At 32.6% G+C, this 19,153-nt stretch overlaps 1 protein-coding gene across 3 annotated transcripts; it reads left to right on the top strand.

Annotated features, from left to right (window-relative positions):
* Positions 1 to 1,533: 1,533 nt before the first annotated feature.
* On the top strand, positions 1,534 to 6,723 carry LOC125212809 (uncharacterized). 3 transcript variants are annotated; one of them, XM_048113069.2, is made up of 6 exons: positions 1,534 to 1,750; positions 5,512 to 5,781; positions 5,880 to 5,912; positions 5,997 to 6,035; positions 6,229 to 6,307; positions 6,397 to 6,723. In XM_048113069.2, the coding sequence occupies exons 2-6, from the start codon at positions 5,657 to 5,659 to the stop codon at positions 6,592 to 6,594; spliced, it is 474 nt and encodes a 157-aa protein (XP_047969026.2). In that variant the 5' UTR covers positions 1,534 to 1,750; positions 5,512 to 5,656; the 3' UTR covers positions 6,595 to 6,723. The 3 variants fall into 3 exon arrangements, with proteins under 3 accessions (XP_047969026.2, XP_047969027.2, XP_047969024.2); XM_048113070.2 differs by having other exon boundaries at positions 1,534 to 1,757; XM_048113067.2 differs by lacking the exon at positions 1,534 to 1,750 and having other exon boundaries at positions 5,140 to 5,781.
* The last annotated feature ends 12,430 nt before the right edge of the window (positions 6,724 to 19,153 follow it).

The raw sequence follows: 19,153 nt of genomic DNA, 5'->3' as shown, positions 1-19,153 counted from the left end.
TACGTGCTTCTTGTTGGAGGTGGGGCCCATTTATCTACTAACAATGACGGACCCAGAAAATCCAAATCGTGGAGTCGAAAAATAATTAATAAATATAATCAAATATTTAAATAATTATTATATATTATATTAGTAAAATTTAAATATTGCATTATTTTTTGTTTGGCAAGGTAATTAATAAATGTGAGTAACTTATTTTTAAAAATAGAAAAAACACATCAAAAAACTTAATAGTAAAATTTAGTTGTTTAGACTGTTAAATTTTTTTTTAATGTTTCTTGTATCATTTATTTTATCTAAATATGCTTTTGCTAACTGTTTAAGTTTTACTATTTAGTTTTATTTGTAATTTATTTGCAACTACAAATAAAATTAAACTTAAAATCAAATCAAATTGAATAATCATACTAGTTTAGTAGTAATTGACAAAATTTAAAATATTTTACACGAATTTACTTGGACTGTATTAATCAAGTTTACACTTGAACAAAAAAATAAAATTACGTCGCATTAATCAATATTAAAATAAAAGTAGTACTACCTGGTTTTACTAAAACAAATATAGAGCACTGTGCCGCTCTACTTCTCCATTATCGTCTCTTCTTTTTCAAATTTTTCAAGAAACTTTTCTGTTTAGTGAAATTATTTCACCTCCCCAAGTCTTTATTCTTCTATTCTCTTCCTCTTCTCTCTTCCATGTCGACGAAGCAGCCATAGTGTGGGGTCGGAGCCGGAGCAGCCCTGGGTCGACGGCCAATTCTGGGAGGTTCTCGGAGGTATTCACGGACCGGCGGTGGGGTCGGCCGACCCCACCCGACCCCACCTGGGTCCGTCATTGTCTACCAATTTGTCAATATATAATTAGTGAGGACATAGCGAGAATTAAGTCTTATAGATTTATGATTTTATGATTTACTTAAATTCATCTTATGCTTATGGTATGTGATGACAACGTTTGAAGGAAGATATTACCTATTCTCATTGAATATGTCTTGGGTTTTTCAAAATATAATTTATTTACGTATTACGTACGTTATTTATTTGACATTATGTATAAAGCAAAATTCCATGCCCAATGTTTTTATCCTTTTGGTCAATAAAATCATCCTATATTATCAATATATAGTGACCTAGTGTGATTTTTTTAAGGTATAATTGAAAACTTGGCTTTTCATACTCAGAAATGGTGAGGAATTTTACATTTTATTTTATACTATAGGGTACAACTTTACTGGAACAACTATTCATAAACGGCCTCGCCGAATGGAGGATATTAAAAAATGCAATTATTGCACCGACTATTAAATATTTCTGATAACTACAATGAACTAATCTTCTGGGTGTGATGGGTAATATAATGAAAGAGTACAACTATAAAATTGACTTAATTATTTTATTAATTTGTGTAAGTTTCTTGGCTGTAGGATAGCCAACAACTCAACGCGGCAAAAAGGCAAATTGATGAATTTTGCATTATTACATATATACACCATATATTGCTACACTCTACCCGATTTGAAAAGAGAGGGAAATCTCATGGCCTCATTCTCTTAGATGAAGGAGAAAGAGATATCATACTTAGCATTTATTTTAATTATAATTAAGGTGGATCGGAGTGGTCATGGGTAGACATTACATGATCTACTTAGGTCGAGGGGGTCGGGCCAATCCCAAACTACTGCCGGAGGACTGTCTTCCATTCCCCTCCGCCGTGATGCATTGCAGCAATGTTCTTGGCTTATTGAGACGGGTGAGAGGTGCACTATTTAATTTGGGTTTATTTATATTATCATTACTGAAAGCCTATGTTATTTAATTCAATAAATTCAATTTGGTGAAACTAATTCATACTCATATAAATTCTGCATGATAAAATCCAATAAATTATGTATATCCTTTAACAATCACCCCACCTATATGGAGCTAGTACTTTATCTATACTAATTAAAATGTAAGTAGTATACCACTGAATTATATCAACATATATAATTGTACTGGCCAGTGGCAGAAACAAGATTTTTATACTATGGGATCCAAATTACTGTTAACGATAATTGCATATTTTTAGTGTCGAGGGTTCTAGAAACAACCCAACATATTATGAAGTTGCGAGAGAGAAGAATGAGACAGATAAATAGTTTGAGGGAGCAACATAAATACACGTACGATGAAATGTTGACGTTGAAATAATTAAAGAAAATAATTTTAAAATTAATGATTATTAATTTATGATCTTATAATAAAAACATTTACACAAGTAATGAAAATTAAACAAAACTTATAGTGTAAGAAAATAAAAAATACTACTATTAATCAATTAATTGTTAGTTAATGAACTATGAGAAAACCTAAAACAACATCAAAATTAAATTAGTTATGAGAACTAGGGAAATACAAGTTTAAAAATAAAAGTTTACAAAGGAACCGGATTTAGAATTTAGCAAGACAAGATAATTAACTATTAATTAATTAACTATTAGTTAATGAACTATGAAAAAAACCGGAAACAACATAAAAAATTTAAGTAGTTAATGAGAACTAAGAAGATACAAACTAGGACCAGATTAAGAATTAATCAATTAAAAACATGCAAGCAAGAGGAATTGAACCTATGATCATATGGTTACATAACATACTTGGCAGCCAACTGAGCTAACAAAATTCTAGGATAGCGATGCATAATTATATGCTATATAATGCCAAATGGGTGGGGGATCAACGTAATCCAAGTAGGTCCGCCTCTGCTTGGTGCTTTTACATATACTCACCGCAATTAACATTGAATTTGTGATTTATGAGCCCTATTTGAAGATTAATTAAAATTAGTGTAACATCTGCGCTACGCGCAATTTAAAATATCTATCTTTTGCTAATTTGACATTGTGAAAAAACTAAACAAAACAAGAATCTTCATTATATAAGATAAAAAAATTAGTATATACTAACATTATGTTAATATTGAAAATTATAAATTTAAATAAATCTGAAATATAATCAATATGAAAATATTTATTTTTCACAACATTTAATATACATTGTCAATATACACACACGTTAATACTAAAATACTGACAATATGAAACCAACACAAAATATTTAGTACAAGACAAAATATTAGGAGGATAATTATTATTACTATTGTTATAAAAAGTAAAAATGATAAACTACGAAACAAATAAAAACACACACATACAAATATTAGCAACATTACATTAGAACAACAATAGTTTCGTAAATTATGAATAAACTTATTTATAAACAACTAAAACATTATAATGATAAGAATAGCAAAATAAAAAAATAAAAAAAAAAAGAATTTCAGAGCCCCACGACTTCTTTCCACCGGCTATCTCCCTCAATCTAACTAATCATACTAATTAGGGATGTTAATTTAGCCCGAAATCCACGGGTCGGCCCGAGTTACCCGCTAAAATCATAGGGTTACAGAAAATCGCAACCCATATTCAGAAGCGGCTACATGGGCTAACCCGTTCAGGTTGGCGGGTTATGCGGGCTAGCCCGGGTGGGTTGCGGGTTAGCCCACGGGTTAATATAAAAATATAATACTCCCTCCGTCCTGCTTTAGCAGTCCCATTGACTTTTCTGCACTCGTTTTGTAAAAATGATAATAAATAGTTAAAGTGGAGAAATAATAAAGTAAAAAGAGAATAATGTAGAGAAGAGTCTTCTCTACATTATTCTCTTTTTACTTTATTATTTCTCCACTTTAACTATTTATTATCATTTTTACAAAACGAGTGCAGAAAAGTCAATGGGACTGCTAAAGCGGGACGTGGGGAGTATAAATTTTGGATTATATACTTATATGAAATATATTTGGTAATATCAATATTAAATACAACATTGATATTAAGAATATATGGTAATTATGTCTTCTCTATCAAATTGAAAGTTAGGGTTATATGAAATGTATGATTTCCATTTAATTGTAGTCAGATTCATGCGTGGAGACGGTATGTTTATTTCTCTAGCTCACATTTGGAAAGCTAATATATAAACGCCAAAATTTCTCTTCTCATTGAAAGGGTTCATCGCAATTTATATTCCAAAACTTATCATTATTGTAAATCAAATTTAATTTGTTGAATAATTGTGGGTATGTTTTGTAACTGCAACCCACATTTTAAATATATTTATACTATGCGATTACATTAAACGCTGAAATATTTCTTTCTACTTGAAATATTTCTTTCTATTGAAATGGTGCATTTCAATTTATATTACGAAACTTATCATTACTATAAATCACATTAAATTTGTTGAGTGATCGTGGTTAATGTTTTGAAACTGTCACCCACATTCAAATATATATTTACATTATGGATTTAATTAGATACCACATTAGCATGGGGAGTGATCAATTGCTAACTCATTATTTAATTGCTAACTACAACTAATTTAAGGCCATAGGATTTTAGAAAACATGTGGTCTACAATTTGCCACGTGTAATTTTCATTTTTATTAATAAAATAAAAAAAGATAAAAAAAACGCCAAATTAGGGTTTTAGATGAAAATGTCAATATAGTGTTTCGGAAATATCAACACAATGCTTTGAGAATGTGAACACGATGCTTTAAGAATGTTAACCCATTGCTTATATTGACATTCTACATGTATTATATTAACATAATTTATATAGTATGTTGACATTTCTGCTTTACGAAAAAATTGAAATTATTTTGAATTTTTTTTCAAATTTTGACGTCGGAACATATGCATATATGATATCGTTGGAATCCTTATAAAATTATCTTTAATTTGATATATGTTCTATGAATTTATTGGGATTTCTTTTAAAAGTTAGTTATAACTAAACATGTAGTTAATTGACATTAATACCCCTATTGATATATTATGGAATTAATCCTATGGCTTTATTGACGTTTTTTGTTGATCGTATTGATATTTCTTGGTTGATGATGTAGGCCCTTAATTTGAATATCTAATGGCTATTATTTAGTTGTAGTTAGCAATTAGGTATTGAGTTAGCAATATAACACTCCCCCATCAGTATAAATCAATAAATTACATCATTTAAAAGTAATTTAACGGAGAAAAAAAATGTAAGCACAAAACTTATAAATATTTAAATTCATAATTAAAACTATGAATATTCAAAATTAAGACTTTGTACATGTATAGCTTAATTGATTGAAGGATTGATTAATTGTGATGAACAAACACTAACTAAAAATCAATAAATTTTATAATTGAGATTCGTAGATACGAATGAATATCCTCTTTAGCTCTTTGACTGAATCTTCTAGAGAGACTTACCACACAGTGTCGACATGCTTAACAGCTGTTTTTTTCTTCTCCGCCAAAGTCAAATTAAATAGATCTATTAAACCTTATCTGATACAGGCGTGCCATTTCATTGGCAAACAAGTTTCTCTCTTTTCCGATCAATATTTGCTGCTTTAACTGAATTTGATTTGATTGTGTGGATGCCGACTGAGTTGTCCAACGAAACCGATCATCGGATCAGTTTCGAATTTGATTGCAGGAGCAAAGATGAATGCCCACTCCGAGCCATACCCGCCCGCGGATCCCGGAAAGTGCAGGTCTCCCGCATATTGAAGCTCAAAGAAGGCACCTCCTTCCGCGTGCTGATCAATGACCGTTTTAACGGCATGGTACTTTCACGTGATGACGTCTTGCTGATGAGGTGGATTGCCTTTAGACAGGCTGGCTCATCGCTGTTTACACAAGGAATACCGGAGACTCAAACTAACCGTCTCTTTGGTAGATGGATCAAGTAAATAGCTAATTATCTTTTCTTTGTCAATCTGTTCATTAAATTTCACAAATACTTGGACATTTATTTTATGGAATCTTGTTGTTTTTTGGTGGCAGGGATAAGGGAATCTACCAAGATATACCACTATGGTACTACCTGTTAAACCTAAATATGTGTGTAAATTGCATACTTCGTCTAAGTTAATTGATTTATTTATTTTGTTACATGAATAGTTCTCAACATCTAGTGCAGCCATCAAGCATATCTTCAAGGTAATCCGATCCCATGTATTGAGCGTTTTCTTTTTGTTATTGAAATTATCGTTGTTGTTTTATCCGAACATATGTAGTAGTATTATCTAAGTAGTGTAAATTGCAGCTTCATCTAAATTATTGATTCAAATTCGGATATTTAGCTGGATATTGAACTCTACTGCCAATTTTGATCATCGTCGTTCTGTTACAGCGATGTTGGAGATCCTAACATAAAGACCAACAAACCATCCCAGGAGCAGCTTCCGGTTGAGGAAATTAATCATTCAAAGGTTATTAAATCATAGCACACACACATTAAACGTGAAGATTAAAATCTGATACTTATTACTATTATTTCATTTTTGTAATCATGCAATAGGCTAAGGAGACGAAGGAAGAAGATAAAAAGAAGCTACCTAAAGCGGCAGTTGAGAGTCGAGGGAGGAGGCTTAACAGCGATACGTTCAATCCCTTTACTTCCACTGCTTGTGATTGCCTTGCTTTTGGCTCTTTTCGTGCGTATTATTATTATGATACAAGCATATCTCCTAAAATATCCCATATATCTTATGATTAAGTTTCATATTGTTTTGTATATCTTTCCATATATTTGTTTATTGATCACTAAGTTAGATTAGTATTATAAACATGAGTTTTGTTATCCTTGGAATCATTCATCGAAGAAATATAATTATCTTTTATTGTATTTACTTTTTCCAGTATTTGTTCATCGGTTGCTCGACGGAATTCCTTCCGCGAGCGGATCTCTTTTATCCGGCGATTTCCCGCCATTAGTATCCTATCATCTGGTGCTTTCATGTTATCTCATCCTCCGTATTTCCACCATCATGTCATACACCTACACTTACTACCACCATCACCAATTCGACAGACAGTTCTCCCTGCCACTACCCATGCCGAGCTCCACATCGTGTTGGTACTCCCGGTGACAAGACGTGCAATTTGGGTACTCCTATCCAGATCCGCACCAAGGCCTCTTTGGTGTCTGATCCTCGCCCTGAACCTAACCCACCCGACGGGCCCCCGCTCTACATTGCTGCACAGCCGCCTTATCAGTCCTTCTAGCCAGCATCGCCTCAGTAAACTCGTACTCCCTCCGTTCCTTGTTAATAGATGCATTTCTTTTCGGCACGGAGTTTAAGAATAATGTGTTAAATGGATGGTGAAAAAAGTAAGAGAGAATAAAGTAAGGGAGATGAAGAGGGAATAAAGTAGAAGGGAGAATTAATTTTTGCCAAAAATAGAAATGACTCAATTAACTTGAAACTTCCCAAACTAAAAAAATGACTCTATTAACATAGAATGGAGGGAGTATCATATTAGGAGTATTTTACTTGATTAAGGCATGTAACTAAGTACTAATCCTAAGATTTATGGATTTGCATTGGTCGATTACGTTTGTGTAGACGTAATTTGTAGTAATATATAGTAGTAGCACAATTTGTAGTAATAGCACTGATAGAGATCTAGGTGGAGTCGAAGGGTTTCAGCCAATCCTAATGTGATACTACAAGCCACACTCCAGTCTTCCCGGCCCAGAGCCTCTCGAAACATCATATCTAGCCCACTTGAACCTGGAGGCTCTCGACACAATCGAGCCTTGAGCCTCTCAAGACCAACACTAGACCCAAGAGCAAGATCGTCACACTTGCTAGATATAAAGATTAGTTTTGCTTCTATTTTATAGTACTTCCTTAGTTGTTTGCCCGTTAATTGACTTTTTCTTAATGAGTCTAGCAATATTATAATCTCCTTTTTGGATTTTCTTTATCCGGTCGAAGTCCTTGATTATGTAATTCTCTTTTATTACAATATATCATAGTATAAATCATTATTCAAAATCTCCTATCCCTTATCTCCCTCTCCCTCTCCCTCGCTTCTCCAACCCCGGTGCTCACCAGATCACCGATCTCAGTTTATCACACTGCCAGCCCAAAAATACAATATTTCAGCGCCCGCCAACCCCACGATGTCTGCGCATCTGCCCTCACCAGAAGTGGTGGGTCTTCTTCCAAATGTGAGAACTACCAATAGCTCATTTTAATTTGGTTTGTTGGACCTAGAGCGCATATTCTTTAATCTTGAGCCTACCCATCTTATTATAGATACTCCAGTTTTTAACAAACAAACAATTAAACAATTACTGAGTATAAATTTCCAGAACTAAAATTAATATATACAAACAATATCAGTACCAAATAGAGCTCTTGTCACTTATCCACTAAAATAGGAATGTTAACATAAGACCAAAAATGTGTTTATATTAGGTTATAATACTGCACTATTTGAACGGTAAAAAATTTAAGTTCACGGGTATAAATATTACACATAGTAAAAGTGATCAAAACAAAACCCACGTCAACTTTAGATTTCAGGAAATAAAAGTACTAGTTTTCATCTTTCCACATAAACCATTATTCTTATCTTTCAACTGCAATTATCTTTCAACTCTTATTTCTTTTCTAATTTTTCGCTTTTTATTTGTTTTGTTTTTCAACTTCCCATCTATTCAGTGCCTTTAACAGTTAACTTAATACTACTTTCGTATTTAAAAATAAAAACATATGAAACGACACAAATTTTAATGCACAATTGGTAAAGTAAGAAAGAAAAATTAGTAAAGTAAGAAAAAGAATGAAAAAAGTGAATAGAATAAGAGAGATAAAGAGAAAAAGTAGTGAAAGTATTGTTAGTGGATTATGGGTCAACGTCCAAAATCAGAAAGATTCTAAAGTTTCTATTTTTTTAAAAGACAGACCCAAAATGGAAATAGTTTCTATTTTTAAAAGACGAAGGTAGTATTGTCTTTTACTTTTAGCATTCACAATGGAAGCTCTTTTTCCTTATACATCTTATGTAATTTGAGTCGTTCTTATTGTATATGGTAACACTGCAATATTCATAGAATAACACTGCAATCTGATAACAGGCTAAAAATAGAAAATGTCGATTTTGTCCTTCAACGTTTTCTTTATGTTCCAATCTAATTAAAATGAGATGCCAAATGGCAGCTTGAGAATCCCACGATCTTAAGATCTAACGACTTAAAATGGTGGTATGGTGTTACAATAAAGTGAGTTGTCATATTAATATATATAGGGGCATGTTAGGGTGCCACCACCTCTTAAAATAACATCATACCACCATTCCTAACCAATCATTTGTACACATGGACAAATCATAAGCTGCCACGTGGCAAAAAGATTTTTTTTAAAAAAAAGACGGCCAGCAATATGTTGTACACTATACAACAATTTTTCTTGGACAGCAATATCCAACACGCTAGACAACAATCTATAGATTGCTGTCTAGCGTATTGAATATTGATGTGTAGCGTTTATAATACTGTTGTATAAGTGGTGTCACGGTGTCACTTTAAGAGGGGTTGTCATTTTAACACAAACATATATATATATATATATATAGAGAGAGTTTTGATCTATGTAAAACTCATTCTTAATACAAAAATACAGAACCAAGCATACATAGTTCATTTTTAGGTCATCGTAAGCTTATTTTTATGTTATTATAATAAGGATGACATAACATGACGTCAAACCCAAATTTTATAATATGACCTACAACTGCTTTATAATGACCCACTATGTTTTTCTTTAATTATTGACCATTAGATTGAAAAATCTCATGGCCAGGATTTGGTCTGGATTTTTGTATTGAGATGCATTTTTGTATTGATCATTTTCATATATATATATATATATATATATAGGGATGTATTCAGGTCAGAACGCTAAGTATAAGTAAAACTCAAAACACTTGCAGTCCATTGGATCTTATGATCTTACGGTTAGATTAATGCCACGTGTCATCTAATGATGTAGAATTTTAGACTAATAATGTAGCTCGGATAATAATGTAGCATTTTAGTTTAATAATGTACAGTTTTAGTCTTACAATGTACATTTCTAGTCTAATAATGTACCTCGGCTAATAATGTAGATTTTTAGTATGATAATGTAACTAATCACAACCATCCAATCTAATGATCCAAGGGCTGTGATTAGTGCTGTGTTTTACACTAAGATGCTGTAAGGACCCTAACACACCCCTATATATATATATATATATATATATATAGGAGAGTGATCAATTGCTAACTAATTAGCAATCACAAACTAAGACTAAATTTTAGCCATTAGATTAGAAGATTTAGTGGTTGAAATAATGTCACATGAATTATATTTTTAATTAAGAAAATTAATAAATAAAATTAGAGGGTATTAATGTCAATTTCCTTTCATTAAAATCATCTTAAAACTTTAAATTTATGTAACTCTCTCGATTTAAATTATTTTTTCGCAAAAAATATATCAAATTAAAGATATTTTATAAGGATTCCAACGAGATCTCAATTGCATATGTTCCGACGACGTTCGGATGATGAAATTTGATATTTTTTATTTTAATTTTCGTAAATGTTGATAACCACATTTTTAACAACAAATACATCAAAAAATCTCAATAAAACCATGTAAAAATCTCAATAAATATGTGTTGATATTCTTATGTCAAATTGTTGATATTTGTAATACACTATGTTGATATAAAAAAACATTCACGAAAATTATCATATGATAACATAATGACGATATTACCCTTTTGTTGATATTTTGTCTATTATTTATTGAGATTCATAAGATTTAATCTCATCCACTCATTTTAAAATCTAAGGGTGGAGATTTGGTCTTGATTTTGGATTAGGGTGCTATAAGCATTAGAATATGACCCTATATATATATATATATATATGGTTTTGATCTATGTAAAAATCATTCTTAATACAAAAAATGCAGAACCAAGCATACTGAGGTAATTTTTAGGTCATTGTTAGCTTTTTTAGGTCATTTTTATAATAAAATGTGATGAGTTAAATAAGTTGGTGGAATGCGAATCTACTTCCATCTATGGTAAAAGTGAAATGTGACTCCATTGTGGAACAGACTAAAATGGCAAAGTGTGACTTATGTTGTGGGACAAGGGTAGACCTGCCCAAGGTTTACCAAACCGGCAGTTAAAACCGAAACTGTAACCGCCGGTTACGGTTTCGAACCGAAACCGTAAGAATTTATCCGAACTGAAATCGTAGATTTTTGAACTGTGGTTCGGTTCAGGTTCAAAAAATTTCAAACGGGCGGTTCCAAACCGGAACCGCGAAAAACTGTCGAAAAACCATGAAATCAAGCCGGAACTGCCAAGAAACCGGCAGTTCAAAACAGTGAAAAAGCATAAAAACCGCCGAAAAGACAAGGGTATTAAAAGATAAGAAAAGACTTTGAAATGGTAAATCAACCAATAATAGTAATATGCGTGTAAGCAACCAAACACTAGCGCGTTTCTCATATTCTTAATTATATGCACAAAATGAATACTAGCAAATTGCTGCAGCAAATACATAATTAATGACTTGTAGTTAATTTTCAAATGTTTCGAAGCCAATCATAAGCTCGATCCTCCTCCCTCCATCAAATTTCCGGCAACGCGTAGCTCCCTCAACCCCCACTATATATATGTAATGTATTTATCCCTCTATACACAATTCCAATCCTATTAAACAAAGAGACAAAAATAGTAACATAATACGTATACACCGATGGCGAATGCCAATATGGAGGCTCAGGCACTGGAGGCGGATACACCGAATGCCAATATAGAGGCTCAGGCACGGGAGGCAGAAAGAGAGCGCAATGAGCAGCTCCGCCACCTTGAAAAAGAGATGTTCCAGCTGGCCAACTACTATTTTGTTTTTCAAGGAGTCATTTTCACCTCGTTCTACCGCGGGCCGCCGCATGTCAAGTGCGGGTACGTGTGGGTCCCAATAACCCTATCGATTATTGCTGGAATCCTCAACCTTGTCGCGCTTCTGAGAATCTCACTCAGATACAATAGCTTATTGGACAACGTTTACACCGGAGTAGCCCGCAATTGCATCACAGCCAAGTTCGAGAGGCGGTGGAGGCGCTTCTATATAGGCAGTTGCATGGCTCTTGTCCTGGCATTTCTTGTCGTCACGCTCGTTGGCTGCCATGTCGTCATGTGTGGTTGAACTGCTTTTTTGTTTCCATCCGAGTTCAGGGAGAACTGCTTATTAGAAGGCCGTGCAATTTAGTTAGTAAGAAATTTCTCTATATTGAAGAGAGTAAAGTAAATTGAGGAAAATCAAAAAGTTTGATCAAATTTGGATTTGACAAAATCTACAAAAATTTGATTTTTCTGACAATTGTCGTATATCAAATATTGGAGTTATAAGGAGCGTGGGTGTGTGAGTTGTAACTAAAATAAAAATAATGTAATACTCTGTATGTGATAATTATGTATGTACCGTTTCCATTTTAATTTTCTTTTCCTTCAATTTTTGTTAGTTCTGTATGCATATTTTACTTGTCAAAATATCATGTGTCACAGTATGTGTGAGTTTATGATAACTTCACGTACATTTGTATAACATGAAATTTTATTATTGAATAATTTCGTACATGTACATTATTATGACTAAATATCATGCAATAACACAAGTAGTATGTAAAAATAAGTTCACTAAGACAAAATATTCAGGTAATTAATGATACAAATTTCAAGGAATTGTCGACCAAAAAAGTGTCATTAATAAAATTCTGACATCCTATAATGTGTACTAACTACTAAGAAAAGTATGTAGTGTTGCAAATCTAATTCTTTTCGTTGTTGCTGCAATGAGTGCATGGAGCCAGTAGCTCCTATATTTTTGGAAAATTTATTGATTAATTACCTATATTCTGCGCAATTATTGACGTAGAACTACAGAAAAATACGTAGCAGGTTAAGGTATATAATGTCAATGAAAATGACAATGTTTCTAGGAATTAAGGGTGTGCATTCAGGTTTCGGTTCGGTCTTTCGTCCAAACCGAACCAACCCGAAAACCCGAATTTAGGCTAAAATTGAAATCGAACCGAACAGAAAAATCGAAAAATCGAAAACCGAAAAATCGAAAACCAAACTTAAAAAACTGAAAAGACCGAAATTTTAAAACAAAACCGAAAAACCGAAAAAAATAGTATATATTAATATATATAATTTATGTTATTTTATATACTATAATAGAATATAAATATGTATAATATAAAATTAATAGAATATATATAATATTTATTCTATAAAAATATATTAAAAGAATATATATTATATATATGATATAAGGGATGTACTAAGATGACAACCCTCTTTATTGTAACACCATACCACCAATTTAGGCCATTGGATCTGGAAATCGTGTGCTTGTCATGCTGCCACGTGTAAAAACACGGAGGGGTAAAATAGGAAATTTCTAATTTTACGTTATCAGATTGCAATGCTGTTCATTGAATATGGCAGTCTTACCACAACAATATTGCAGTTTACCACGACTGCAGTATCTAATACAGTAGACTGCAATATCTAATACAGTAGACTGCAAACCCGTGTTTTTTCACGAAACTTAATCCTAGCCGTCCATAGATGAGATCTAACGGACTATATTGGTGGTATGGTGTTATCCTATCTATGGTGGCACCATAGTGCACCCCTATGATATAATATACTAAAGTAGAATAAAAATATATAATAATATATTTAAAATATAATTCGGTTTTTCGGTTTTTTTTTTCGCCCAAACCGAACCGAACCGAACCGATAAACCGAAATTTTTGTATTTTTAAAACCGAACCGAAAAACCGAAAAACCGAAGAAAACCGAACCGAATTACAAAATTTCAGTTCGGTTCGGTTCGGATATTCGGTTTTTTTGCTCACCCCTACTAGGAATAGTTCCTGCCCAATGTATTTAATTCCTTTGAAACAAAAAAGAAAAGGTACGTTTGAGATTTTAGCAAGTTGCGACCAGATACATAATAAATGAACAAAGACTTGGAAATGGCTCGTTTCACCCATTTTTAATTGCGATTAATAGCAACTACTTGCTACAAGGAATTTTGGTCTTTACGCGTAGCCTCAGCGTCTCAATGCACAATTGAACCCACACAAATGCACTCATATAGGGGTGACAATTAAATTTGAAGTTAACATAATAAGAAGTTTTAACGTTAAACACAAAATAATTGCTTAATATCATTTGCTCAAATCCATATATAAAAAGGGAATTTTGGGGACATTTATGAGATTACCATTTTAACTTATAAGTTATAATTTTAATTAAAACTATTTCTGTTGTTAGTGAATTTGCACTTCTTGACGGGCAGTTATTTTCGTCTTAATCATTCAGTTTTAATGAACATTGCAAAATAACCAAAAAATATGAAAGATCACAAAAACGTTTCACAGCTTCCAGTCTTCCACACAACTTTCAGGTAATGAATATTGCAGTATAACCAAAAAACATGAAAAGACGCAAAATTATATAACATTTATTATTGAGCGACAACTAATGAGATTTTTTTCCAAACGATAAGAAAAGGGCCGAGAGTGAGATTCTGTTTTCAAATTGGAAGAAAAAAAGAGATATGATGAGACTTGGAGAGGAGCCGCGCGGAATATGAACCCTATATATATATATATAGGGATGTATTCATATCTTTTTTGGTTTAATGTTCTATTCTCCTTTTTAATCTTGGCCATTCAATTTAAAGATCTTATGGCCCTAAATAATGCCACATGTTATTAATTAAAATGATTTAAAAAATCGTGTAGGGGCTTTTTAGGAATTCACAATGGAGTTAGTTATGGAAATTTGCTTGATTTTCTCTATCAATATATTATATCGGTTTTTTTTATGGAATTAGCAGAATCTTTCTTATCTCTCCAAAAGATCTTTCTCTATCAATATATCACAGAGGAATTATTAACATGTGGATGCATCGTTAATTAGCAGAAATTCGTGAATTACAAGAAAAGAAAAAGTTGCAGCCTTTGTGATTTTTCTTCTTATTCTCCAACAATGGAATAAGGTAATTTAAGGACTTCACATGTTTATTATGAATCTGAGTTCGTTCATCTCATTGATATTTTAGGAGTTTTGCGTTTAATCTGATGTCCTTTTTGTGAATTATACAATCTCAGGGTTTTGTTTATTAGTTGTCGTGTTTGAATGTATTGGGCGAGTTTAATCTAATCCACTAGGGTTTAGCAGTCATTGGTGGTTAGGGTGTAGTATTTTGTTTAGTCGACGAGTTTCAGTTTTTTGTATAGGGTTTAGTTATTATCTCGGCTACTGTGTGGTATTACTCGACGTATGTAATGTACAAATATTAAAGTATAATGCACTATTTCTTATTTGTAATGTACGATTTATATCATATAATGAAACTAAATTCTAATATGCTTGTTGTTTTGATTTTATGTATAGTGTTCGTTGTACCTGAATGTTCTCCAACGTCGGCCTTCGAAAAGAGGCGCATGATTGAAGAGTTTTACGGAATGCCAAGGCCTGAAGTAGTAGAGGTTCATCCTCCGGATGTTGTAAAGACCAAGGGTCATGCTAGCAGCTCCGCGAGCCGACTGATTTCAAAGAGAGAAAAGGCTATAAAGGAGGCTACTAGGCCTCTTAGACATTGTAAGGCGTGCGATGAGTTGGGCCATCACGACTCTAGAAACTGTCCAATGCTTAAAGAGATGGAGAAGGAGAAAGAGCTTAGTAAAGGCAAGAGGAAAGCTTGATGTGTTTTGTAACTAATAAAATAGTTTTCGTCTTGTATTCGTTCTTATTATTTCTAGCGCTGTGATCATTTTTTGCATAATAAATTTGTATTTTGCGATAGTTAATGTGCATTATCGAATTACAGCCTTGCATTAATAATGATATTCTATGCATCACTCCCTATATTTATTCCATAAGTCGAGTTCTTTGGTAATGTGCATTATTGATTTATAGGCTTGCATTAATAACGATATTCCATGCATCACTCCCTTTATTTATTCCATTAGTGGAGTACTTTGTTAATGTGCATTATCACATTTTTAGCCTTGCATTAATAATGATATTCTATGCATCACTCCCTCTTTTTGTTCCATTAGTCGAGTTCTTTGGTAATGTGCATTATCGATTTATAGGCTTGCATTAATAACGCTATTCTATGCATCACTCACTTTATTTATTCTATTAGTGGAGTACTTTGTTAATGTGCATTATCGCATTTATAGCCTTGCATTAATAATGATATTCTATGCATCACTCCCTCTTTTTGTTCCATTGGTCGAGTTCTTTGGTAATGTGCATTATCGATTTATAGCCTTGCATTAATAACGCTATTCTATAGATCACTCCCTTTATTTATTCCGGATGTTGAACTCTAGATGTTGAACTTAGAACAACGCTGAAACCCAGTTTGATCATAGCTTCCTTCTGCCGGGGAGTCAGGTTTTGTATACATGAAATGAACTCGGTGGGGTTCTGTCGACAGTACATGTGGTCGGCTTTCTTCCCCCTCGGTTTCTTTTTCTCCACGTCTTCATTGCGTGAACTTGTTGTAGTTCTTCCTCGGCTAACCTTTGCCGAAGTTTCTGAGCTAATGCTATGGGAATAACATCGTCAACTGCTTGGTCAAACTCAACCCGACGCTGCTTAGATGCTGTCCAGAATAGGAAAAACCATGTTTTAGAACAAATAATCTATGCGTTACAGCAAGTAATGCACGACATCTATTTACCAATGCACAGAACTGAAGATGTAATGTACAAACCTAGTTATACTAAACAATTACTTGCTATAGGGACGAATCCAACAACTTCATGCCAAACTTCCACAGAACAAAAATGGACAGTAATGAACAAAAATGATGGAATGATGCATAACCTTCATTCGGTTCTGGCTGGCTTTTGTAGGGGCGACCTCTTTTAGTCATTCTATATCCGCGCGACGAGAGTGCCGAAATCGATGAGTTTTCAACCATAAATCAGTGTGGTTTCACCCAAAAAATGACGAAAACTGTAAATATTGGCCAGAAATCCAGTATACAGTAAATAAATGCTCTCAATATCAACTTCTTCCACAAAAAAACAACAACTTTTGTGTATTATACCAACTCGGTCAGTAAGCCGATGAAAACCCAAATCCAACTGAGAAATTACTTGATATAGCAAGGATGAACAAAATCCTAACTCTAATGATCGCAATTTCATCTTTTTCAACAAAACCGAGCAAAACAATTTTGTGCATTATTTCGATTCTAAACTCAAACGACGTCAATTGATGTTTAGGAGTGTTTTTGCCTACAAAACAAAAAATCAGAACCATACCTTTTTGTGTGCAGGAGATGAATCGACTGCCAACGGAGCGCGCGAAGCAAAGAAGAAGCTTTAGTGTGACAGAATCGTCGATCGACGGCGATTTCATGGCGGGAATCGTTGCTAGAAGTTGAATCCGACTGAAATAGTGCGGCGGCTAGGGTTTGTTGAATTAGGGGAGAAATTTTGTGGAGAGAATGTTGATGGGATGGAGTGAGAGAGAGGGGAGATGAAAGGTCGATGAAAATGCCGCGTAAATTTCGGACCTTCCGTTTCAAAACTGCTGTTTAGTATGTTATTTTACTGCTTTACCCTTTTAATGCACAAAAATGCAACACGGGATCAGATTGATCCTTTTAATCTAGTCCATCCATTCCATCAATCTAATGGTTGATATTAAGAAGAGAAAAGACACTTAGGGTGTAATAGGACCCTAATGCTCCCCTATATATATATATATATATATATATAGATATATATATATATATAGAGGTGTATATATATATTCAATTTTTATTGTATTGTTTAGAATGGGTTTAAAATTGAGTGATTATAGGGCCATCTTATTTTGAATGGCCCTTTTGTATATTTATTTATGCTTCTAAAATTAATATTGTAATTAGTCTATCGACTGTGTTTTGTGTTCCCTCCATCCCACTTAAGATTTCCATCTTTCTTTTTTAATTTTATTTTGTCATTTTCATTTTTCTTTTTCAATATAGCAATTTTATTTTAATAATTTGGGTGCATTCGTATACAAATGTCTTATTCACCTATAACATTAAAGAATTTCTATTAACTAGTTACTTAATTACTGAATTCAAATTAACATCATTTTAAAATTTACTAAATGTATTAATTATAATGTTGAATGCACGTAAGAGGTTATTTGTTGAAATAAATTGAATTCACATCTTAGCATAATTAAGATGAGCATATAAGATCCTATGACTAAAAATAATATAAAATTTTTAAATTGCATTCAATAAAATATTTAAAACATGGATATGTACATTGAATTTTTTTTTGAAACTTACTATATATTATATATTCTTGCTATATATCAATATTATCATTATATAATAAAAAAATTATCTCAAAATTGTGAAACAAATTATAGGAAAGTCATAATTTTGTATCAAAACTTTTGTATAAAATTTCACTACTTTTATCAAATATATATTGTTATACACATTTATAATTTTGGATCCCATATAATGATATTATTTCTTATTTCAAAAAAAATATTTCATAATTTAAAGAAAATAAAATAGGACGTCCATAACACATGTGTGATACTAATTAACATAAAAGTGAAGCAATATTAGCAGCCAATTAGCACACAAAATCTTGATATGATCACAATAATCAACTTGGGTTCTACTTGCTCTCACATTTTTTACAATACAAATTTTATTTGAACTAATCCCTACATATGCAACAACTACTCATTATTCAAAATCACATAAATGCCTTTTAGTCCAAACAACTCAAACATACTTTGTGTTTATGGCTAAAACAACACTCACAAATACACGACTTTTATTTATTTTTGCAAGTATGGAAATCGGCACACAGTCGCAGGGTTTTTTCCAAATCTTTAGGGTTTAGGCCACTAAGAGTTTCATTTAATTCGTGGATTAGGATGTCAAATTCCATGTAGTTAAAATTTATTGGCGAATAAGGACTCTTTGAATAATAAAAAAGGAATAACTGCGAAAGAAGAATTACCGATTATGGTGGTAATTAGCTTTTCTTGATCCAAATTACATTATAAAAAAATCAAAGTATCTATTTCTCTTAAACATTTATATATTTTGAAAATTGGATATTGAACATTAGAGATATCAACAAACTATATAACCAATACCAATATCTCAACAAAATCGACGATATATTTGA

The sequence above is a fragment of the Salvia hispanica genome, chromosome 3 (genome assembly GCF_029641045.1).
Source record: "Salvia hispanica isolate PSC_SH4W2 chromosome 3, Shi_PSC_v1, whole genome shotgun sequence".
NCBI classification, from domain to species: Eukaryota; Viridiplantae; Streptophyta; class Magnoliopsida; order Lamiales; family Lamiaceae; genus Salvia; species Salvia hispanica.
Note: the sequence above shows the minus strand (reverse complement) of the source record. Positions and strands in the feature narration are given on the sequence as shown.

Excerpts from the sequence above, each read along its gene's own strand:
- LOC125212809 (XM_048113067.2), top strand. The coding sequence starts at position 5,471 with ATGCCGACTGAGTTGTCCAACGAAACCGATCATCGGATCAGTTTCGAA. Across the intron at positions 5,782-5,879 it reads CTCTTTGGTAGATGGATCAA|GGATAAGGGAATCTACCAAG; the intron begins GTAAATAGCTAA and ends TTTTGGTGGCAG. Across the intron at positions 6,308-6,396 it reads AGGAAATTAATCATTCAAAG|GCTAAGGAGACGAAGGAAGA; the intron begins GTTATTAAATCA and ends ATCATGCAATAG.